General features: G+C 39.2%; 2 protein-coding genes across 7 annotated transcripts; one reads left to right on the forward strand and one right to left on the reverse strand.

Moving 5' to 3' along the window:
* The first annotated feature begins 1,190 nt into the window (after nt 1-1,190).
* Nucleotides 1,191-3,914, forward strand: LOC139298903 (protein C1orf43 homolog). Of its 4 annotated transcripts, XM_070921722.1 has the most exons (7): nt 1,191-1,401; nt 1,502-1,603; nt 1,722-1,830; nt 1,931-1,984; nt 2,312-2,478; nt 2,586-2,644; nt 3,150-3,914. In XM_070921722.1, exons 1-7 carry the CDS (start codon nt 1,339-1,341, stop codon nt 3,355-3,357), a joined length of 762 nt encoding a protein of 253 aa, XP_070777823.1. In that variant the 5' UTR covers nt 1,191-1,338; the 3' UTR covers nt 3,358-3,914. The 4 variants fall into 4 exon arrangements, with proteins under 4 accessions (XP_070777823.1, XP_070777824.1, XP_070777825.1 ...); XM_070921723.1 differs by lacking the exon at nt 1,931-1,984; XM_070921724.1 differs by lacking the exon at nt 1,502-1,603.
* Nucleotides 3,915-3,973: 59 nt separating this feature from the next.
* On the reverse strand, nt 3,974-21,027 carry tuft1b (tuftelin 1b). Of its 3 annotated transcripts, none has more exons than XM_070921700.1 (12): nt 20,796-21,027; nt 10,114-10,191; nt 9,920-10,012; nt 9,716-9,790; nt 9,444-9,509; nt 8,685-8,774; nt 7,723-7,833; nt 6,647-6,870; nt 6,176-6,281; nt 5,780-5,863; nt 5,414-5,511; nt 3,974-5,262 (listed from the first exon to the last, which is right to left on the reverse strand). In XM_070921700.1, the coding sequence occupies exons 1-12, from the start codon at nt 20,835-20,837 to the stop codon at nt 5,190-5,192; spliced, it is 1,140 nt and encodes a 379-aa protein (XP_070777801.1). In that variant the 5' UTR covers nt 20,838-21,027; the 3' UTR covers nt 3,974-5,189. The 3 variants fall into 3 exon arrangements, with proteins under 3 accessions (XP_070777801.1, XP_070777803.1, XP_070777804.1); XM_070921702.1 differs by lacking the exon at nt 20,796-21,027 and adding an exon at nt 17,109-17,185; XM_070921703.1 differs by lacking the exon at nt 20,796-21,027 and adding an exon at nt 10,433-10,471.
* Nucleotides 21,028-24,489: the final 3,462 nt, after the last annotated feature.

Genomic DNA, 24,489 nt, shown 5'->3' on the forward strand with positions numbered 1-24,489 from the left:
TTCGAGGAAACAGAACCCACAACATGTGATCACACACGAAATAGTTTAATATTATCAATGTAGTTGTGGCATGTCAGTGGTGGAGATGCACATAAACTTTGACAAACAGTGAGGGATGAGCCATGTGAGGAATTGCATTTATCGAAACATACGTATAACATTACACGAGAGTTGGAGCTATGAACTTGGCAGTATGCACTCATTGAAAAGATTCAGACAGACTTAGGTTTTGCATGTTACATACAGCAGCGCAAGATTCAGGTTAAGAGGTAAGAAAACCGATGAAAAATAAATATAAATACAATGGATAAAATAAAATACATGAACGAAAGCAAAGAAATTACTTTCAAAAGCTGTACTGTACATTATGTACAGTACATTAGAATACCATTATACAAGACATTATGGATGAATAGTGCAAATAATTGTGCAAATGTGTCCAATTGTGCAACTCTGAAATCCTTCTTGAGGTAAAGACTTGTTAAGGGTCCTACTGTAAACACAGGTGGGTAACCATGCTGTATGAACTACATCATATAAATATAATTATATAGGTATAAGTATGAATCATAAATAAAATATACATCAAAATACATATATGGGGTGTTTAATATATGCACTATGTATATACTCACTGATAATGATATCACAATACGTAATATATATAAAATGCAACAAAATATACAATATAAGTAACATAAATAGTACAGTTCTGTATAATGCAGTGTTAAATATATTACTACTAATTCTATCACTACTACCTCTACTATTAACATAATAATAATAATGTAATATATATAAATCAGAGCAGGGGAGAGTAATATTGTTGCAAAGTACTTGTTTTAATGTCAACAGTTAGGCGAATTAAATATGAAAAAATAGTTATTAATTATTAATTGTACAAAAATAAACATTATACAAAATATACATAGTACAATAGAATGTACAAAATATAAATGAAACTACAGGTATGTTGTTTGACCTGACTAGTGCTCCTTATACAGATATTACGGTAATTTGGAGCGTCGCAAATCAACTGTCGCTGTCGCCCTCATTGTTTCTAACTAGCACAAGCTAAACTGCGTACTTTAGGCATGATGTCTCTGAATGTGAAGAGGAGTATCAGTGCGGTCGCTTAATAGTTTTGTTTCTCTAGAAACGTCCTTTCAAAGCTGCTACGAGATAAACAATTTCTCGTCTGTGCTGCAGTGGCCATTCTTTTCAAAATGGACAACCGATTGTTAGCTACCAAGCTAATGTAGCAACATGACGTTTAGATTAATTGCTAGCTAGCTAGCAAATAGACCTGTGGATAAACTGTACACACCGACAGATAACATGGCAGACTCGTCGCCGTTATCAGGTGTTAATGTTGTTCTGGTTATGGCCTATGGAAGCTTGGTAAGTTAGTTAGGCACAGTGTTTGTTGCTAGCTGATACCCGTTCATCTGATGATGCTGAATTTAAAAGCCTGTTTTATCACGTTTGGTTTTGTTTGTAGGTGTTTGTGCTGCTGTTTATCTTCGTCAAAAGGCAAATCATGCGTTTCGCAATGAGATCCCGCCGAGGACCCCATGCACCGATTGGCCACAATGCTCCTAAGGTAGAGTGGATCTCCTCTTGGTGACCTCTTGTGTTATCAGAAGATGGATATGAATATGCAGCAGCGGCTGTTGGTGCAAGAGTTAATGTGTGTATTTTCTTCATGAATGAATTTACAGGGTTTGAGGGAGGAGATTGACTCCAGACTGTCAAAGGTCCAGGAGATCTGTTTCGAACCTCGTCTCCTATCAGAAGAAGACGATCGGCTGAAGCAAGGATCACAGATAAGTCAGTCGCTTTATCATCTCATCTTGTTGCCACCTGGATCTCTTAAGTGCATGTTGTACTTTTTTGCGCAATGTAACTAATACCTGTTTGTATTTCAAAGGTTGCTACAACTACCTGTATAGAATGAAAGCTCTGGATGCCATCCGTGACTCAGGTGAGAGATACAATTTGATGCTCAAACATAGAAATTCTGCAGGTGCATGCATTTTTCTGCTCATCACATCACAGAACTGAAGTTGACTTCAACTCTTATCTCTTATGGAGAAGCAGCAGTCCAACAGCTTTTCTTCTGTTGATCTGTAGAAATTAATGTTAATGTATTTCTTACATCTTCTCTTATCGTTTGTTATTGTGATTATACATTATTCTCTATGAGTTTACCAAAGCATGTTTTTTGCAGTGACCCAATTTCTCCACGAGGAGTATTGAAGTTTCATCTCCTCTAATCTTCACCTCTTGTTCCTTCATGTTTGGACCTAAGGTATTCCTCTGCAGGAGATAAGCCGGAGTCCCAGTGCGTTTACCGGACGCAACTTCAGGAATTGGCTGCTGGAGTTGCGCAACTCCCACTCTCTGATCAAGAGCAGCCGCAGCGCACTCATTGACCGTTTGCTTGAAGGCTACGACAGTGCTCGCCATGGGACTGGGGTGCGTATAAGTGTTTTTGTTTTTGACTGATGGGTGACTGAAAGAATATGGGTTTAAAATGTATATTGTAACATGCTACTTATCTGACAATAAACTCTTTGTTTCAGGTGTTTGGGGAAGCTGAGTTTCTTGAATACCAGCAAGCTCTCAGCGAACTAGCTGATGTGTAAGTGCTGTTATACTGGTCCAGACTGATCTTGACTGCGTTGCTCACACCGACAGGGCAAGGCGTATTGCCTGCTACAGTTTTAAGAACTAAAAATGATTTAAAAAAAACTGTCTAGATTTAGAGCAGTTCATTTTTAACACAGCCAGTTTGGCTTTAACAGACATTGATGATTTTCCAACAAAATGGATGATTGGCAGTAAAAATCGTCTATACTTTATGATCAGCTGAATACATAATGGTATATGAATGTAAAATAATCACACATTATATATGGTAGATCTGCAGTTGTACTCCTAGAGAAGCACCTACTTGCTCTAATCTCGTGTTTTAAACACTGATATTTCTACTATTGTTACTACTTTCATTACTAATATCCATGACTATTATTACATGTTCAAGTATAAATACATTTTTTATGCATCTACGCCATACATCTTACATTGTGCACCTTTTTATATAGTAATCCCTTTTTTCTCTGCCTCTTTCCTCTCGCCTCCCTCAGGGTGAAAGCCTATTCCAGCACCACCAGCCTGGACCAGCATCACCAGTCCGCAGCCAAGGACCTGACAGGCTCTCCTGTCCGGGGCACTCCCTCCACCATCCAGGTCACCTACCTGCCCTCCACTGGCCAGCGCAGCAAGAGGCCCAAACACTTCCTGGAGCTCAAAAGTTTCAAAGACAACTACAACACACTCGAGAGCACCCTGTGAGAGACTGCTGCTACGGACTGACTGTCAGGAAATGTTTGTGTGGTGTGTGAGCTCGTGTGCACAACGGTTACAGTCTACTGTAACATACTGTAGCATTGTTTTCAAGTTGAGCTTTAAAATTCACCTCCAAATTAAGTTTGGGAAAACTTGTCGTGAGAATTTCCATACACAATATTTTTTTAGTATTTTAAATGAATTATGTAGAAAAAGAAATAACTCATTTTATAACAATTGTTAAAATCTACAATATTTTTTCTCATTATGGTGAAGCCCTTTTGTGCACATGAGCTACACCAAGGCCTTTGTTTTTGTTTTGGACCTAATGAGTGTGTTCAGAGGACAAATGTGATTGTAGACCAACCTGGCAAGTTTTTCATCGTCATTTTTTGTAAAAACAGCAAAGTTAATGGCAAATCACCCGGATTCATTTTTATTTTTTCTCAACAGTCCAAATGTAAATATGAGTGTACCTTTTGATTAACTGTGTATTTGTACAGATGTAAGATATTTATATGAACAATGATAAGTTATTTAATTGATGTTGTTGTTGATTTGTATTTATGTGAGGTTGTACACTTTTGTGGTTTGAAATAAAAGCCTTACAACCCACTTCTTCATATTCAGCGTCTTTAATATCTCCACTAGGTGGCAGTACAAGGTTATGGAGTAAAGATGCAATAACAGAGAAGATAGAAATTAGGCTTGTAAAACTTCACAAGTACAACAAATGAGTCAGACAAACCAGGTATTTAATTATATTTGACAAACTCTACAATAAAAGGACACAGACTGAACTTCAATCAGTCTATCTACAATGTTCACAGTGAATCAGTTTATAAAAATGTTCATCCTGGATTGCAACAGAAAGTATTTTACCAAAAAAAAGTCCATACAAACAATGTATAATTATGCAAGTAAGCAAGTATATCAGTTATTGTTATTAAATATGCCACCTTTTAGCACAAAACAGGATATATAATAAGGGTGTTGAGGCAGCATAGAAGAGAATTAAAATGTTGATATCAACTAGCCTCTATCTCTACAAGTAGCCTCTAATACGTATTTTCCAGCATAACTAAAATACAGAAGGTCAAAATTCTAATATACATAATAGCATTGTCACTTACTATATTCGACACGATCTAATGTCAGAGAAATATATTTACGTTAAACATAAATCATATTTCAACATTGACAGCCAACTGCATGCCTGTCATTGGCAATGTGGTGCAAAGCACTGCGGAATCTGACCCTGAACCCTGCTGCTTAGGATCGTGGTAAAGTTAGCTGTAGCATGAAGAAGTGCTGAAAACACTTGACACAACGTGATTATTTGTACATTTGTCCAAGCGGATGTGTAACAGAGACATTTACAATAATAACAGAAGAGTTTTCGACATCTTACTTCAGGTTCTGTGCTGGAAAGAAGTGGAGGTGGGGAACTTTACAACACAGGGAACTTTACTGAACTACTGAAAGACTTGCTGACAACGTACGCACTGCACAGATTTGTGTCTATGTATATCTAAGAAGTTCACTAAAACTCTTTCAGCTCCTTTCCATGTTTCCTTTTTAGAATTCCTCCTACCATTGGGTCCAACCTTGAATTCGACTTTCCTTTCCTTTTTTAGATTCTGTTTGACACTGAGAAAGCCAGTAAAGGTGCAGAACAGCCTCAAAAGTAACTATGAGGTACAAACAAAAGACCAATGTGCTTTGTCACCATGAGGTCTGTTAGGCCAGACTTTTATAAACCACTGCAGACCTATGTTTTATATACTGGTAGGTGGTTAAATATATATTTACACTGTATTTTACTTCTGGTACTCCATTCAGGACTTGATCTCAATGACTTTGATGAATGGGAGGGCCTTGTTGGTCGGTGTAGTTGGTGTGAGTGGTTTACTGTAGAGAGGGGGAAAACAAACACTGAAAAATGAATGTTATGAGGTTTACTTGGACGTCTGACTATAGCATAGACAGACACACCCTCTCAGTGGGATGAAATTAGCATCTTCATGTGAATCAGAAAATGAGCAGAAACGTGATTGCTCACCAGTAAACAACCTCTGGTTTGTTCTCAGTCTCAGACGACTGGGGCGGAGGGTCCTGGCCTGCCAGGAAGTACTCCATGTGGTCATGCATTTCTCTGTTCTGCAGACAGAAAGGGGTTAAAGACATTAAATTCTCTCCTCTGGGCTTCTTTTTCTAGTGCAAAAGCACAGAAGCAATTGCAGAGCCGACATTTCAGCTTTTAGTTGATTGGAAAAGTGTTGTGCTTTTTGCTTTAGCATGGACTAGAACTAACAATAAAAATAACGTACTATATAAAAATTCAGTCAAAGCAACAATAAATCTAAGTAGGACCAAGCCTATAGCGGATTCATTCAGATTCTAACTGCAGTTACGTGAGGATCCTGACCTCAGCTTCCAGGAAAGCCACCTTCTCCTCTAGATCCCTGATGACTCGATCTCTCTCTTGGATGACTGTCCGGGAGTTCTGCAGCTGTATTATTGACAAAGCAAGCACAAACAAACAATGTGAGATGCTCAGGAGAAACACATCTTCCTTTTCCAACAGGAGCCAGATGCACCATCACTTATTCATGACAAGTGAGTTTTGTTTCACCACACGTTTCCTCTTGGCTCCGCTCCCTCAACTCAATTAAGCTTTATGTGTCCGCCTCCTCAGAAAACTAATTTCCTCATTAATGGCTTCCTGTGCATTTGTGGGCACTGGAGAGCTCATTTACATTGTGTGTGTGTGTGTCTGTGTGCACCTTGCCCTACGAGTCAACCTACTTGTGTGCATAAATACCTGTTCGATCATGTGGCGGACTTTCCTCTGCTGACTCTTTAACATGTCGTCAAGATGATGAATCTTTTCCTTCAGGATGGCCACCTCCTTCTCCAGCTCTGCACACCTGCTAGCATACAAATATCTGAGAAAACTCTTGTCAAACTAATTGATACATATAAAGTATAAACCATACACTACTAAGAAAACTACTGAACAATTTATTTTGTACTTTTGACTGGAGGAGGTCATGTTAGTTGTACAATATATATTTTACATCCTGGGAAGCAAGTTGTTAATAGTTAATCAAGGACACAAATTCATATTTAGAGCTATATTCTCTCTTATTAGAGGATATAAAAGTGGATGAATTCAACTGTATTTACAGGGCATCTAATAAAAGTAACAGTGAAACAAACATCATTGGGTTGAGTTTTTCCTCATGGCTTGGCTTGTTAAAAACAAATTATTGTACTTTGTTTCTCATCTCACCTCTGCTCCTTCTCCTCCCCTTCCTCCCTGTCTGCTTTAAGGTGCAGCAGCTCTGCCTCCCCTGCCACCATCTTGTCTTTGAGGATGCCGCTCTCGACCTCCATGCTCCCCAGCAGCCTCTGCAGCTCCTCCACCTGCTGACCCCTCTCCTCCGACTGCTGCTTTGCCTCCTGCAGCCGCTCAGACCGCTCAGCCAGACGAACACGATATTCATTTGACTCGGCCTGTGAGGAGAGCCACAGAGTAAGAACTAAGTACTAAGTAAGAAGTGATGGATGCACTATTAAAGGCTCTGAGCACCCAAACAGGTCTTTTCAAATACTGGCTGGTTAGACGTCTGCTCAGGTTGAAGTTGTTTGGGGATAAACTGGGAATTATGCGATGTGACGTTGTCCCGCCTTAAAAGGTACAACAAAGCCAATAGAAGGGTGAGGGAGATGTCAGTCAAGTGAAAACACCTGTGTAGGTGACCTAGTGGTATGTAGGGGCTTTAAAGGATGAGTCAGTTTTATTATAACTTGGCTCTTATTTTAATAGGTTTGGCCATTACACACATAAGTAGCTGCTGAGATCTCAGAACACAGCTTTATCGCTTCATCAAAATCTGATGGGGAAAGAAACAATGTTTTAAAAAAGGCGGCACTTTATTTGGACTTGAAACCGAAACTGAGTCTGCCTGGAATGTCCAAATCATTTAATCTTGTCTGTCACAACCTAAATCTATTTTGATGACTTGTGTTTAAGATGAGTAAGTTAGAAGTTAGGATTCAAACAACATAAATGGTTCTACAATATAACAGTGTTGGTGCCGCTAACACAGTAAAGAGGGATACAGGGATAGTACATGGCAGATCAGCCTATGGTAAAATGTAAGCCTGTGTCCTCACATGACCTGACAGACGAATGCACTGTAAAGCAAAGACCCAAAACAGAGGAGGATGACAGGATGAGGGATGAAATCCAAAGACAAGACCGACAGATAATGAGGATGATTAAAGGAACAAGAGAGCAGCAGACGAGTGAGTCATAGCAGCAGACAGGAAATGGTGTCATGTTACTCATCTCGTGAGACAGACCTGCAGTCTCTCCCTCTCCTCCTGATGCCTCTTCTCCATGTCCTTCAGCTGCGAATACAGACGCTTGGTGGCGTCCCTGAGCCTCATGCTCTCCTCCTGATTATCCCCGACCTGAGAGCGCAGGCAGGCAGAAAGTGACATGCTCAATTAGGCTTAATCTGGCAAACTACTTGAACCTGAGGGCAAGGCAGGAGCTAACAAACAGATAAGAGGGGCCATTTGGTACATGTTTAAAAGGTTGTTTGGTTCAGCCTGAGGTAACAGAAGGATTGAGACCACAAGCTGGACGTTAAATAGTGCAGAGATAATCATTTATCTCGGGGCTGTCCTTGGGGTGGACAAAAATAATTGCCCAAAAAACAATGCACTTTGTATTGCTGTGTAATCTGACACCACTTAGAATGTAGGGCAGCGTAAATGAACACTCGGTTACCTACATACAACACATACAGGTTACTGGGTATGGATAGCCGCAACGCAACCACACATTCCCGACACCACTTCCTTGGCAGATAATGGTGTTGTGTTACAATAGATGTTATGATGTGCTAAGTCCAGAATAATGCATGGGAAATACAATATTGAGTGCGTGTGTGTGTGGACAGGGTGTTTGTGTGTGCGCTATTAGTCTGATTGTAAGTGAGCCCTTGCGCTGTGTGTGTGTGTGCGTGGTCAGCTTTGTTATCAGCTTCAGAGAGCCTGGCACCATTTTCTTTGGAGCAGCAGGCAGTTGACTGGTGCGAGTGCGAAACAGCTGGAGGGCCAGGCATTTTTATTATGAATGTTATGCCTGTCATCTAAATACAAATTTGAGCACATTCTAACTAGTTTCAGTTGAAATTGGCTTCTGCCGTTCCCCCATGGTTCATTCATATTAAACCGGATGAATAATCTGATCATAAAAGCCACAGCAAACACTCTTCTGAAAACGGTTAGAGGAGGCTGAATTGAGATTAGCTTACATGAGCGTCTGACTCAATGAGAACAGTGTTGCCATTGGTGACAGCTGGTTGGTTGCTCGGCATGTTGACTCTGAAGCCGTTGACTGGATACTGAAGAAGAGAGCAGCGGCTGGTTAGTAGAGTTAGCGCTTTATTTCTCCTTTTACTCGTAAAATGTACAGATATTAGAGTGGCCGAGAGAGATCACTACACAGCAACACCAGCAGAAACACACAGCTGCTATTGGAATGCACTGTATTCTTGTAAATTAAGTTTTGCTTACTTACAACAATGGAACTAAACTCATTAACTAAAGGCTAATGCTAGGTGTATAGCCAACATCTTTTATAATATGGGAATGTTAAAACTGAAATAAAAGGCATTAACTCATTTTCAAACATCATTGTTGAGAAGCTGAAGAGGTCAATGTGCTTCTCAGTTGATGTATGTCTTGTGGTGGTGGAATTATTTTCTTTGCTTGTTTTTTGTTTATATTTTGCTTATGTGTTGAGCTCTCTCAGCTACCATTATATAAACTCAATTAGGCCTGAAACTAATTAAGATTATTATAATAAGATTATTTTCTTATATTTACTTTAATTAATCTTTGCACAAGAAAAAAGCAGCAAAGCCTCATGCTGGAGAAGCTAGAACCAGCAAACGTTTGGCATTTTTGCTGAACAACAAAGATGAATCGAGTTTCATAATTGCTGTCAATTATTTGTCAAATTGTTTCAGCGCTACACTCAGAGAAACATTTTTGACGCAGAGGGTGTGTACCTTGTAGTTGTTATTGTTCTGCCTGGCTGCCATCTGCTCTCTCAGAGTCTTCAGACAGTACCTCACCTATGAACAAAAACACATTATGCATTAAAAAAAACATGTGCTGTGCAGACACTACTATGGTTCACCTTATTCAACCTAGAAGACTTCACATTGTCCTAAAAGGAACACACACGCTCTAATGTTCTCCGCTAGTGGTTAAATGTTGACTCATTGTCTAAAGGCGGCTGAAGGGAAGTGTTGCTCAGCTCCGTCTGTCACACACTGACCTCCTGAATCTGCGACACCTCGTCCGTCAGCATCTTGACACTCTCTGCTGTCTCTGTACGGGCTTCAAGGTAAACCTGGATAATACAGTGTTACATAATACAGGTGAGCGCACAAATACTTCAGATAAGCAGGAAGGGTGGACTGACTCTACATGCTTACAACTATACAAACAAACACAGTTGCATCAAAACAAGCCAACATACCTTAATGACTTCAACTTTTTCTTCGGTGGGAGTTATAAGTATTTCTTCCTGCTCCTCTGGTTTATGTGGCAGCACCACTGCTATGCTGCTCTCCTACATGTCAAACAAAAAAAAAAGTTTGGTAAATGTCCCAACTGTTTTTCTTTAATTTAGCAAACGACATGACAAAGCTGTTTTCCTCTTTGATTTTGTACCTTGTTGCCGTGCCGATCCGAGGTGCAGCCTGACTGATCCTGATCTTGTAGAGTGAGTCTAAGCCGCCTGCATTGGTCCTGAAATGAAAGATGAGAGCACACGAAGAACTAGATGACTAAATGGAGCGGTGGGGATTATGAGAAAAACAACCAATGAAGAGAAAGCAGAGGGGCTCAAAATGAAAGTCATCTGTGAGAAAGAGGGAGGAGGAGGCTAAGAAAGGGGCACTTTTTTGCCATAAAACTTCCTCATACTGAAGTTCCTCCCTGGATGCCACATAGCTACGCAGAAAAGCCTAGCAACCGACACTGAGGAGACCTTTCCATTGCATCCTCGGGGTAAAGTCTGGCGATTATAACCACAATACTCCACTCTACTCGCTGGAGAAACTGAAACCAGTTCAGTCCAGTGGTGGCCAAAAATACCAACACTCAAAACATCCGCAACTGATGAGTCACTCTCAACTCAACTTTGTAGCCTTAGCAACGAAAACAGATCATATGAGAATTGTCTGTCCTGCATTCATCTTCAACATCTTCATTTTAAAACCGAGTATTTGGTTTAGTTTGGTCAACAACAACGCAAAAATAGACACAGATGGTCTGACTTACTTTTGGTCCACAGGATTGAGTGTGTATTCTTTTCTATTGTATTCTATTCTTTTCTTTAGGTATGTGTATTCTATATTATTCTATTCTATTCTACTTGATAGGTATGTGTATTGTATTCTATTTTATGTCATTCTATCTATTGGTATGTGCAGTACTCTATTCTATTTTTCACTATTCTGCACTGTAATATGTGTATTCTATTCTATTCTGTAGGTACAATATTTGCATTCTATTTGATTCTGTTCTGTATGTATGTGTATTCTATTCTATTCTGTGCTATTCTATTCTGTGGGCATGTGTCAGTGAAAGCAAAGTTGGAAGTTTTTTCCAGTACACTTTGATGCTGTTAGCCTTAGCTTTAATATTAATAGAAAGAAATTTCTTCCAAATCCACTATGATGACTTATTCATGGCTTGTCATTTTGTAAAGTCGGCCTTTAACTGTGCCCTTTGTTTGGATCCAGACTTCTTTGTAGCTCCTTTATTTGTTGATCATGAGCCGTTTCTGTTTACCGTAGGCTTTCACTGGAAGTGCATGTTGACAACAACAACACTCATTTAAGTGGAGGCATGGCCCTTTGACGGATTAATTCCATTTCTTGTGAGTTATATAACATAGCTGATTTGTATTTTATCTCCTAGCTAAATTATACTTAATCCTCCAAGCCTCTATGTGGTGTTATGTGTTTGTATGTATGCATGCATGTGTGTGCTCATTAGTATGTCTGTGTATGTACAATAGCTGTTGTATGCAGTGTGCCTCCACCCTACAGTACATGAGGTAAAGACTGAATTGATATTATCTGTCAGTATTCGGGGCGGATGCCTATAAAAACTCTTTGTCTTGCTGCTGTGGGTGCTATCATCAGTGGCCTTAATTAAACTTTGTGTGGGCGTCAGCTACACGACAGAGTGTCTTAGATTATAGCACTCAGACCAAAATTCAATCTGTTCAGATGGGACATCATTTAATAGCCAAAAGAAAAAAGAAACATGAACAAAATGTCCTGTAGATGTAGATGATGATGACTGTAATCATCTTAACCTTTGTTGATTTTGTTTTTATGCAAACTATCATTATGATAACTTGGCTGAGACAAAATATAGTGACAATATACCAATACATACTCAGTGATTGTGATGTTGCGTGTTGCTTTTCCTCTATAGAATATAGCTTTGGTATAGTAAGGTGTTTACAGCTAATGCTCACTGGTGGAAGCTGAAACTTCACTCATAAAAAGCTGTTTTTCAGGACCTTTTTATTTTCAGCCAGAGAGGTATTTTTACAAGTTTCACAGGTAGGTGATACTCCTGCACAGTACATAAAAAGCAAGAGAAACAGATGTTGCTCCCCTGTCTTAAATCATGCTAAGGTAGGTCAGGAATCTTCTTTGTGTTACTCATTTCACCTGCATAATATTTTACATTCTAACTCACAATGTTACATCACATGTTTTAATGTCCCCTTGTTTGGTCAATGTCACCCAGCAGAAAAATGTTGCCTGTGTTGCTGCTCACAGTTGTACCAATGGACACTTAAAAAAGCCACTCTACACACCCATAATTGCTCCCTGTGCAAATGACACCTGTGGTATGATAAAGAGGCACTGACACGTTCTCTACATACCACAGTCTGTTGTCAGCTTCAAGTGCTGCAACAATAACTTACGCACATGACAGCACATGTGAACCTGTCACCTGTGTTTATACCTTAGAAGTGCTTTTCATCAAGAAAATGATCAACCTACACAATCATAAACAACAGAAATAACAAAGACTATGAGAATGTAGAAGGCATCCTAACCAGAATAATACATTTTGCAATTGTTCCTTATAGATTTCGTTTCTCACTTGATAGCTGGGCCCACCAGACAACAAACTTCAGCCACTCCTTCTTTCCTGGGAGAAGCCATTTACTGTATCTGGCTTCCAAGTAACACCATGGCAGTGCAGTCGTCTGGACACACATTAAGTGCCAGCCATCAGGCCACATCAAATTGAGAAAAGAACTCATCAGCAGTGTGGCTGAATGTTACAGCTCTATGCGACGACTTGGCACAATAGCAACATCCTGCACAGAAGCCCAGAATGTATAACTGCAATGTTGTTGCACTTTTCATGATATTAGACAATCAACAATCATGTTGATATCTGGTCAATCTTGATGCAGAATGGTAACAATATTGTTTTAATCATCTCTGTTCAATATCAGCAAAAAATGCACCACTGCAAAATACATCGCTGTGTGTGTGTGTGTGTGTGTGTGTGTGTGTGTGTGTGTGTGTGTGTGTGTGCCACTGTGACACAAAATAAACCTGCGTGTGAATGGGCAGAAACAGTTTATGGATTTAGAGTATGTGTGTGAACATGCCTACCATAAGTCATGTCGACACACATACAGTAATGTATGGCTTAAGAACAAAGATGGGCAACCAAGTAAGTCACATGTGGGTAACACATTTGGTTACGTACTTCAGCAACCAGATCTCTGAGATTTGCAAGTCAAACACACTAAATGGTTTAGCTTGACTGGTGTTGAATGTAACTGCTATGTCTGAAAACCATCAGAGCTGAGGCAGTGACAGGTAGGCCAACATTTCATTCTGAGGGAGGGACAGCTCGAGGGCTTCTCTCGAGAAGAGACACACAGAGGATCGTGGGACAGACACGCCCTGAGAGGTGCTTTCCGTACACAGAAACACAATGTTCTTCACCTCAACACACGCTATTATTCTGTGAGTATTTGGAAGTCACTCCATAGACACCTTTACATTTCAGACATGTGGCTGACGCTCACTGACAGAGCTTCAAAATACTAGAATAGGTAGCAGGTAGTAATCTGCTTTTTCATAACAGTACATAGAAAGTAAATTAGAGGTAAGTATCTGCAAATGAATCATTAACAGTGCCCCAGCCTATGCCAAGTTCAAGGGAACTGGACAAATCCTGTGTTGCATTTTATGTCCATAAAAACAGCAACAGCAGCATGTTTGGGACAAACTAAAGAAATACGGGAAACTGCAGACTACAGTGTTGGCTTATCAGATCATATTGTTGTGGGGCACTGAATGCTGACCACACTTCAACTTATGTTTTACTATCTACAGTTTGTCATCATAATTGTATATACTATGATTTTCTATTCTGTACACAGAATAGAGGGAGAGGGATCCCTCCTCTGTTGCTCTTCCTGAGGTTTCTCCTCTTTTGAATCGAGAGTCTGAGGACAGAGGGTGTTGTGTGCTGTACAGATTGTAAAGCTCCTTGAGGAAATTGTCATTTGTGATATTGGGACATATCAGTTAAATTGCCTTGACTTGACTTGACTTGATTATGGATGAAAGAGAAGTTGTTTGGGAACCACTCCTACAAAAGATGCTTATTAGGTGTCATTACAGGCCAGATGGCCTGTTCATGTGATCATGTTCCAAGGTGAAATTAAACATTGAATCACTTCACACTTTTACAGTCCTGGCCTGGTTAACATATCTGCAGCAACTGTTAACTGCTGCCAAGTCTGGATGTAACAGCACTTACATTCATGTATTGACAAGAAAAACACAACTGTCCTAAACTGTAACTATGTGCAATGACAAATATGAGGGTGTTACACAGGTTATAAGTAAACTGCCATGTCACCCCAACTTCATACTTCTGTTTTGTTTTTATCCATATTTCCTCTCTGCTGCAGAGACATGAGAAAACTCACACTTCTAATGTACATAATGTGATCAGCCCTTTTAGCTGCTCCTTGCATTTACAGTGCAATACATATCTGACCCCAGTGTTGAGGCAAAGAGGGAGAAACTTCTGAGAGCTGCTCCACTAGGCTTGTCCGTGCAGCTCAGGGAACACTTAATTACCATTTCTATGTAATTTCCCATCTAGGAGGAGTAACCGCAAATTCACTTAGAAAACAGAGAAAACAAAGGCTAAGTTCTGTGGTATCCCTGAGTTTCCAAATGTCTTACATGACATGATGGTCATGTTTACATATAAACTCATTTCATAATAACATCAATCTCCAGGTTAAATGGGCGTAATGAAAATGTCTAGAGATAATATCAGTTCCAGTAAAAGGTGTTCAGCTGTTGTTCCATTGCAGTTGATTGATTCTCCCTCTCAGGTATGAATCTACATTAATAAGATTCTCATGGGTTTGATAAGATCAAAAGACAAACTTATAGTTAAATACTGCAAATGTCTTGCATAACACTGCAGAAAGCTTACTGCTGGGAAAACCATGCAACATCAGATGAATGTATTACAAAGAAACCACTTGCACTGCTTAATATAAATACAACTGGTAATATGGTCAGCTGCATGCTATTTGTTTACTTGTAGGCACTGCAAATAATCCATACTGTTTCCGTATTTAGTGTAATATTGGTATGATTTATGAAAATATCAATTTTGATGCGTCAGTAGTTTCTTAACATTCAAGTTCTGTGCAGCCAGTAACCACCATGATCAATGTTTTTCGTTAAACAGTGGGTGTGTTGGTCAAAACATGCTTTGCCTTATTTAACAGATCACTGCAAGCCTCCATACTGCGCTCACACCTAATACAAGTGTGTCTAAGCGGTTGCCTCCAAAGTGACATCCAATTGATTTGACATCTTTGACGAGGTGCAAATGAAGTGTTAAATCAAACATTCTGGTAAATAGTCACTGGAGGCACATATTCTGGATATTCTGGAGGCATATATATCTTTTCACATCTCAGCTCTTAAGCCGAGCAGCAGCGAGCCCTGAGGGAGAGTATGTTTTCTGTCTCGAGTGTCCTGCTTTTGTCATATCAGATAACAGAGCAGGAGGACAGGCACAATGCTATAGCTTCTTTACACATTGTACTCCTCTTTAACTGGTTCTGAGGTGGGGGTAGCATTGACTAAGTAAAGTACAGTAAGGCTGCAACTAACTATTATTTTCTTTGTCAATTCATTTGCCGATTGTTTTCTTGATTAACTGATTGGTGGTTTCATCTATTAATTGCCAGAAATGGAGAGAATACTTTCCTAAAACCCAAGGTCTTCAAATGTCTTGTTTTTTTCCGAGCAACAGTCCCAGAGATGTTCAGTTTACTACCACATAAGACAAGGAAACGCCTCAGCCTTAGCAGAGTACATAAGAATAATGTGGTTTAAAGTGTAACAGAGAAGCCTTGAACAGTGTAACAGAGTAGAGTTATGTAGAGTACAGTGCAGCAGAGGAGATAATATCTTAATATCTCTGACAGTCAGGTATTCAGGGAAAAAAATCCAACAACACTGCAGATCAGATCTGCCAATTACACAACTGTCCAACAAGGCTTATGTTTACTGATTTGAAGGTGAAATCACTGCTTCACCTCGGTGTCCAGGCTATATGAACATCCTCAGACCGTCAGTGACCTCCCACAATCAATACTGGACCATCCAATCCCAGTTATCGAGCCACAAACTCCTCCATGACTGTTGTTTCCTGATTTGGAGATGATATCACTGCTGTACTCAGCTGTACACGCTGACTGATGCTGAAGAACAACAATGAGTAAAGGGTCTACCTGACATAGCTATAAATCTGTGTACTACATGATTCTAACAAGCTGAGAAAAGACCATTTTAGATAGTAGATCACTACTTGCACCAACACCAGTATCTACTCCCATTCCAAGTGCCAACAGACATCACAGCAAAGTGTGAAATCCATCCATCACTCAGTGCAGTCAAAACAAAGAAGTTTTATTGCCAAGCAACATGGCTACACACGCTGTGAATGATAAGAAAAGTCATAAAACACCTTGTTGATGTCAGCAAGTCCTGCTCCAAACCATCACACGTCACACGTTAATTATAAACTCTTCCCTTTCTGATTAATGCCAACAGCATGTGTCACCAATTCAGTGAAAACTGAGTCACTTTTCCATAGCACAAATGGGAGGTGACTCTAAAACGTTTTAAAGTTGCTTTTTGTCTGATAAACTCAATGGCAGTGTTTGTATCAGAATCAGAATCAGAATCACTTTATTGATCCCCGGGGGAAATTGTACCAGGTGGTTTATGTCAAATAAAATATAATGAAGATGAACTCACAAATTAGGATAAAACAAAATTATGTCTTTAGGGCTTTGCCTGCTGTATAAATCATGCTAATGTCTCTTTTTGTATATTATATATTTTAGTATCTATTTTCTGACTGGTTTAATCTCTGTGTGGGAAACAAGCCCTTTACTTTAAGTTCACAATGAAGACATACCCAAATGAATCATATAACCAAACACTTCACTGTTATTCATAAAGCAGACAAAGCTACAAACGCAAGTACTATCATGCACTTCACACTGTACGAACCCAAATGCAAACCCTTCACTTTATCTCACATAGGATCACTCTGATATCTACCTGGACAGAAGAAGCTGTCTGGGACTCTTCCCGAGGATGTTCAGGCAGCTGCGATACAGACCGTCTGTGTCTGTGTGACTAAGTACATGGGAAGCCACGGTTGTCTTGCCTTACATGGCTGGGTGAGGCTCCACCAGCTGCCCAACCCTTTTTCCTCCAGATTGTTCTCCTGTCAGAGAGCTGCAGTGCCAGTCCAAGGAGGCACATAGTTGTTAGCCTCCCCTGCAGGACTGCAATGCCAAATACACAATGGAAAGAACTGGAGGGAACATTTCTGATTAGATTATACACAGTCCTGAACAAAGACGTTCGTGGATGGTGAATCTAAACTGCCTAACCATTTGAAAGCCATGTATTAATTTTATAGTTTGGGATTTTTCCCATTTTATTTGAATTGCTAAAAAAACTGAAGATGTGGGCAACAATTCAGAGCTCTGAAACCAGGCTACTATCTTCATCACACAGTCAAATGCAGTAAATGAGTGACTAGGTTAAACCTTAACACTTAGGTGCAGCCTAAATGTACGCAAATACACACTAACATATAACTTAGGGCAATAAGTGACCAATAGATAAAACTGTGGAATGAAGAAGGCTTCATTTATCCGCCACATGGTGACAGTGGTAGGTAGCGGGACTCTGAGGAATGTGTGATGCGAGTTACATAAGAGAGATTAATGAAGCGTCTTTATGTAACAGTCACTGGCACGGTGAGTGTGTGCAGTGTAAACAACACTGTGCAAACAAAAGTCAAATGCCACAGTCCAAATATGTTCAGGTTTGCGTGTCCATGTGTCTCTCTCAAGAGCTGCACCGACTGGTCGACTTATCGATTACTAGATCAACAGAAAATTATTTAACAACAATTTTGATAAATGATTATTTGATTTGAGTCCTTTTTTAAGAAAAGATACCAAACTTCTCTGGTTGCAGCTTCTAAAATTAGTTTCTTATTGTTTCCTTACTTACTTTTATTGTAGTAAACTGAATATCTTTGTGTTTTGGACTGTCGGTCGGACAAGACACGACATTTGAAGACGTCACCTTGGGCTTTGAGAGGTTGGAACAGTTGAATGTTTGGCATCTTTACTAAGAAATGACTTAAATGCTTAATTCATTAACAAAATTGCTGTTGATTGAATTCTGTCAATTGACTAATAGTTTCATCACTAGTGTATTATATTCTAAATGTATGACATACAGTGTACCTTACATTTGTGTTTTGTGTTTTTCTACACAAAGAGCAGACTTCCAATACATGCAGGTGTGTACTAAACACGCTGTTTATTGAGCTATTTGTTTATATTTATAGTTGCTTATCCTTTTGTTGATATGTGAGCAGTACAAACATGCCATTTAACAATGTTGGTGTCACACACAAAAGGCTTAGAGTGGATCTTATGTAGCCATGTAAGTACACCACAGAGTTGACAAAAACCCCCACAAGAATCCAGCTAAGCTATTTTCATAACGTCCTTGCATGGACCATTCTTACTCTTCCCAGCATGTTCTCACGTCATGACAGAACACACATTAACTTAAATGTCATTTGTCAAGAAAAGAACTCCTAAATGTGCTTAAGAGGAATGAATATGTTTGACAGTGGAAATAGGGATTTGCAGAACAGGATACAAAAGAGTCAAACAGTCAAAGCTCATGTTTACAGTGAGATCTCCAAGAGAGTGTCATTGCTGTGGAAAAGAACCAGTGAATTTATAGTATCAACCCAATCAAGTCAGGTTCATTTTCATAGACCTCTTATTCACTGTTACAGTCAATGATAGATGAAAAATTATCCCCTCCAAACTGCAAAGCCAGGAAAAGGTCTGAAAACCCTTTTCTAATCATTTATTCTCTTTAATTTTATCACAGAGCCCATCAAAGCCGGCAGCTGCCATAAATGAATTTGCAGCGTGTGTATTAGTCTAGGCATGACTGTGTATTTCTCTTCTTCCTGCAAGATATCTGTATAAACAAATGATCTGTTCATTCATGCCACCATCCTGACGCACATGTGCCATTATGACGGGACATAACGCTTATCAAATGGTTCAATGGTTTAGGCCAGTGAATGAGAAAAAGTTATGTAATGTTTAACCTTTCACAGTCTTATTGATGTCCCTTTGGTAAATTGACATTATACTTGTAATGACAACACTGTGCAACAAATTATGAAAGAGGTTTTGCACAAACTGGCTCACGTTACAGAGTCAGATAAATGTTACAGAAATAAGATCACGGCAGAAAAACATTCTTTGACTGCCAATGAAAAGAGGATACTTCTAATTAACTTTCCAACCAACAAGCCTTGGTACTTTCTTACTGAGTTCTTTGGAACTCCTGGCATGGAATTCTCTGTAAATTCTGGAATGTCAGGACAATTTCTCTCTTAATTTAATAATTAACAAAGTTCTAGAATGTCCTAAACTGTTACAATTATTAAGCAATCAAAACATAGCTGGGGGTTACAATTATTTCACCATCTTCCAATGACGTTTGAAGTAGGCCGTAGAGATCTCACTTGTTTCAACATATCGATTCATTCTTATAACAAGTTGCAGCATTCTGTGAAAGAGCAACCACTGTTGCATACTGGCTTTTCTTTGATGTGTAAACACTTAAAACACGATCGGATATAAGCTCCACACTACTTCTCCAAAGGGCAAAAAGTAGGTTAAAGTTTCAGTGAAAGTGCCATGTATACAGTGACGCACACACAGTCACTCTGTGGGGAAAGTTAATGATACACCTACAGCGAGTGACATCCAACATATGCAACAAGTAGCAGTGTAAATCCAGCAGTCACACCTGCTATTTGACCTGCACGAGTATTTTATGATATATAATAATAGATTACATGCAAGAGATGTTTGCTTTGGTACATACAAATGATAGTGACCAATTTGGTATCACTTTTATCTTTTCTCTTTCAGAGGATGTCAGATATCAAGTATCTGACATAAGATATCATGTCACAGTGTACAATCATTACCATCAGACTGACATACTCCAGCCCTGGGCTACTATCAGCCTCATAATGTAAAAGATAATGTTGGCTGTTTGCCATGATCATCAAATTTGCTTTGGGATAAAGCACATTTGAGTTAATACTTAATCACACAACATATGTCACATGACACTGTGTGTTGTATCTGCATTCACATTATGCTGTGTTGTTGAAATGTAACACTAAAGTGTGTAATGCCGAAGACGAAGCACAGGTGTGTTGAATATGGCGACTCACACTTTTAAGTCTGTTTCCACCATGTGTTCACACATCATGTGTTTGATCAAATGTGAATTTCTGCTTTTCATGTCGCAACAATCTTATTTCAAATGTCTCACGAAGGCTAAACATATGGACCTATTCTCTATTTTACAGGTCAAAATGTCGTTTTAGAAAATGTTATCTTTTTCTGGAGTTACTCTCTCACATGGCCATTTGAGAAACTGAAGACGTGCCCAAGAAATGTGAACTAGGACAGTCCAAATCCTCTCGGCTACACAAGTAAGCTAACAGTCATACTATTAACGTTAGATGTTGTTGTAATAACGTTAGTCCAGTGGCGACACAATACGCGTATTATTGAGTACCACAGAAACATTTAATGTATGTTATACCCCACACGGATTCGACTTATGTGTCTTTGGCTGAAAACATTTAAGCTAGTTTTAATCAACACTCACGTCCTCTCCATGGTCCACAGTCCGCGTGACGCCACCGCTCATCTTCTCAGTGGAAAGTTCAGAAAGCGAAGGCAAGACATGAAAATGAATAAGAGATTATAGTCGATTGTTTGTCTTTCCTGCCCGTCGGTGTTTTGTCACTTTACATATCCTCCTCCTCGCAAAGTAACTGTTAGATACTTCAACAAAAAGCGCACAGAGGGAAGAGACACCTGGAGCCTGTCCCGCTCTCTCTTTGTCGGTCCAGGTAATAAAGTTGAACCCTGCAGGTCTTCAACATGCCTGCAGCTCATTTAAATGGAATGTACTGAATCATAAATCAGGATGTAGGAAGCAGAAGTTACTGTATTATTTTACATGTTGGTCAGATAAAACAGTTTTAATATGTTGTTTTCATTTTTAAATAGGCCATTCTTAGTAAGCAGTATATTTTGATGCTAATACTTTTATACTTTATGTGAGAAAACATTTGAATACAGGACTTTTACTTGTTGAGTATTTCTACACTGTGGTATTGCTACTTTTACTGTAAATAAAATATCTAAGTACTTCTTCCTCCACAGTTTTCTTTACTGTATCTGTATCCCATTTACCTCTACGATACTTTCCTTGTGCTGCTGAAATTAATTTCTGGGATCAATTAAATCTTATCTTTTATTATATAATATTTTCTAATCTTCCCTCATCTAATCTTATTGTTGTATTACTTATTTTGACATGGATAGTTCATATTAAAAACATTTCTCTAAATGTGCCAGTGGAACTAGACTGACCAGACTGGTCATTTAAGGCTGCCTAGAATGAAGCAAAAAATGCTTCGTATTACTATACACCACACGTGGCAGACAGTAAGATGAATACATCCAAATCAAAAATTCATAGGGATAAATATCATAGGGATGATAATGACTGACTCACTCAAGAAGACATGAACTAAACTGTGTCTGACCTCAGAGAAGTTGATGACCCCTCCATCCGGCAGACATTTGGTGTGAGTGCTGCTGAACCACAGCATTTTGTCCTCAGTCACCTGCCTGATCTTCTTCCAGATTGATCCCATATGCTGTCTCTCTTCATCTGTCTTGTTTCAAAAAATGTTGTTCAACCTCTTCCCCATTTCCCAGCAATATCTCTGTCAGCAACAGTGCAGCACCTCCAGTAAGTGTGATCTGCTTCCCATGCACTGCAGCTAATTCGGTGTCAGACCTGCAAATAGGATGTAGTCCTGTTTGATAACAGTCCTGTCACATGTCAGGTGGCTCTGTTGCCACTTACACTTACAAGTTTTCCTGCTAGGCCTATGGCTGAACTCATTTACCTTTGGTGGCATATGGCATGAAACTTTTTGTGACATGAAGTCTGGCACATCAGCCCAGAGAAAGTGTCCTACTTTCAGCATTCAACAATGTTGCCGTGACAGTGTGAGAACATTGTGATCTTTGTTGAATAATGGATCAAACCAGGAAGAAATAAGTAGTGCAGTAAACAGAGTTTTGGCAGAGGAAAAATGTAATACTTTTATAATACTTTATATGTTTTATATTAATTTTTTATAACCTTAATCGACAGTTATCTGTCAATATGCTATGAGCATAAAGTTGTTGAAGAAGCTTCCTAACACGTAGGTTTAACTCAACCTAAGTGACGACCTGCTGTTACTTGCTTTATAGTTTTAGACCAGGTGTGGCATTAAATGAAATGAAAGGCCGTTGACATAGAAAGACCAGACTCTGATCCCAAAATCTAGTTAAACCATATAAGCCTACTGTATTATTTTACTACAATGTCCTTCCGCTGTTTGAGATCATGTCATTATGGTGGTTTCAGACATAATTTACATCATTTTAAGAGCTATTTGTTCCATGATAAAAATAGTCCCTTTGTACACAACACTGAAACACAATAGCTTATAGTAAATTTTGCACATCTACTTTGTGTGAGGCACCTACTGGAGTAAATACACAAATGACACAAATTCAAAAGAGCATTTTGAAAAGCCCAGCCTAAAGTAAACATGCGCTGGTTTTGTAGATGAATGGTTCAGCCTTTGTCGGATCAGTAGCCACCTTTGTATACAACGTAAAGTGTGCGTGTTATTTTAAACCTATTTTTTCCATTGAAAGGGCTCAGTGTCATGAAGTTCAGTGGTGACAGTGGTGAGAAAACTGGTGTGGCCAACATAGTCTGTATGTTTGGTACCGAGCTAACATGCAAATTTAAGCTTATTCGTGTACATGTGAGAACAGTGCTGGCGTAGACCATGACAGCACCGTCACTGCAATTTACAACCAGCAGCATGAAGAATGCTGATCACCCAAGTTGTAAAAGCCACAGCCGCAGCAAATTATATGATGTGCAACAGAAAAGCTCCGTCATTCATTGCCTCTACTAAACTACAAATTTGGATCTAATTAGACACATGGTGGTTCTGATTGATGGACATCACATTAAAAACAAATTCATGGACGTGTCATTGAGTATTGTAGTATTTTAAAAAGGAAAGTCAGACAGAAGGGGAAGACCGAAGGGAAGGTGAGCTAAGGAGAACGACAGGGAGGTTGGATGAGGTGGAGTCGTGATTACAGCTTGATGTCTCCAGTAATTACAGTAAACCAACTAAGGATTACAGACTCTGTGTCTCTGAGGGGGGGAACTCGACCAGAGCTGAAAGAACATGCTGTTGATTTGTTACTGAGACACTAAAAGAGAGAAAACAGATCTGAAACACGAGTACTGAGGCAGGATATTTTATTTGAATAGAACCAAATCTTCACAACACTCGTTCTTAATGTCAAGTTGTTTGTGGGGGGGATAGTTTGTTTTATTACTGAATATAAACTAACAATCCCCCTCCAGTTTCTGTGACATAAATGACTCAACATATTCCCTCTCTTAGACAAATAGTAACAACTGTGACTTGAGGCTGCACTTTAAGTAATTTGGATAGTCTAATACTCCTGCTCAGTATACAAACAATTGACTATAACGAGCCACCTAAAAGTTATATTGTGATACAATGAGGTGAAAAGTAACACTTAAAGTCACTTTCTAGGCTACAGGTAAGATACACAGTTGAATTAGTTTACATTTGGCACAGTTACATTCGTTTGTCTCCTGATACTGCTGATAGTACTGAGTGACCCATGACACCATGCTGCCTTACACTCTATGAAATTCCTTTTGACAGTGAACCATGAGGCCGGCTGAATTGATTAGAAGAGCTGTGAAACCCGCAGCATAGACAGAACAGCAGGACAGCAGCAGGCCTTGATCTTGTATTCCCTGTATCCCTATAATGGTGTGAACTTGCCTCAGGTTTATTGATATTTTAAACTGGTTTCTGTTGTAAATGCAAAGTATATGTTAGGTCTGCTGCCATGTGCAGACGTGTTGCCTTGACCATCACTTTCCCAAAACTGTTAATATATATATACAAAAAACGTATATATGCCCAAAAATGTACACAAGATGCTGCGCCACCATTACATCCTGCACCACCCGGTAGCTCCTGGAGCAAGAAAAGCAAAGAAATTAACCAAAACCCCTGTTTGTATATATGTATGTATATGTATATATATATATATATGTATATATACATATATATACAAACATATAGATATACACACATTGTTATTGTATATATTTTTTACTTTTATTTTTCACTTAAATGTTAATCCGTCTATAAATCCGTCTT

The sequence above is a fragment of the Enoplosus armatus genome, chromosome 16, assembly GCF_043641665.1.
Source record: "Enoplosus armatus isolate fEnoArm2 chromosome 16, fEnoArm2.hap1, whole genome shotgun sequence".
Taxonomy (NCBI): domain Eukaryota; kingdom Metazoa; phylum Chordata; class Actinopteri; order Centrarchiformes; family Enoplosidae; genus Enoplosus; species Enoplosus armatus.

Coding starts and splice junctions, on each gene's coding strand:
- tuft1b (XM_070921700.1), bottom strand. CDS start 20,837: ATGAGCGGTGGCGTCACGCGGACTGTGGACCATGGAGAGGAC. Junction 10,013..10,113: donor CGGATCGGCACGGCAACAAG/GTACAAAATCAA, acceptor TTTGACATGTAG/GAGAGCAGCATAGCAGTGGT. Junction 6,282..6,646: donor GGGGAGGAGAAGGAGCAGAG/GTGAGATGAGAA, acceptor GTATGCTAGCAG/GTGTGCAGAGCTGGAGAAGG.
- LOC139298903 (XM_070921722.1), top strand. CDS start 1,339: ATGGCAGACTCGTCGCCGTTATCAGGTGTTAATGTTGTTCTGGTTATG. Junction 1,985..2,311: donor GGATGCCATCCGTGACTCAG/GTGAGAGATACA, acceptor TTTGGACCTAAG/GTATTCCTCTGCAGGAGATA. Junction 2,479..2,585: donor GTGCTCGCCATGGGACTGGG/GTGCGTATAAGT, acceptor TCTTTGTTTCAG/GTGTTTGGGGAAGCTGAGTT.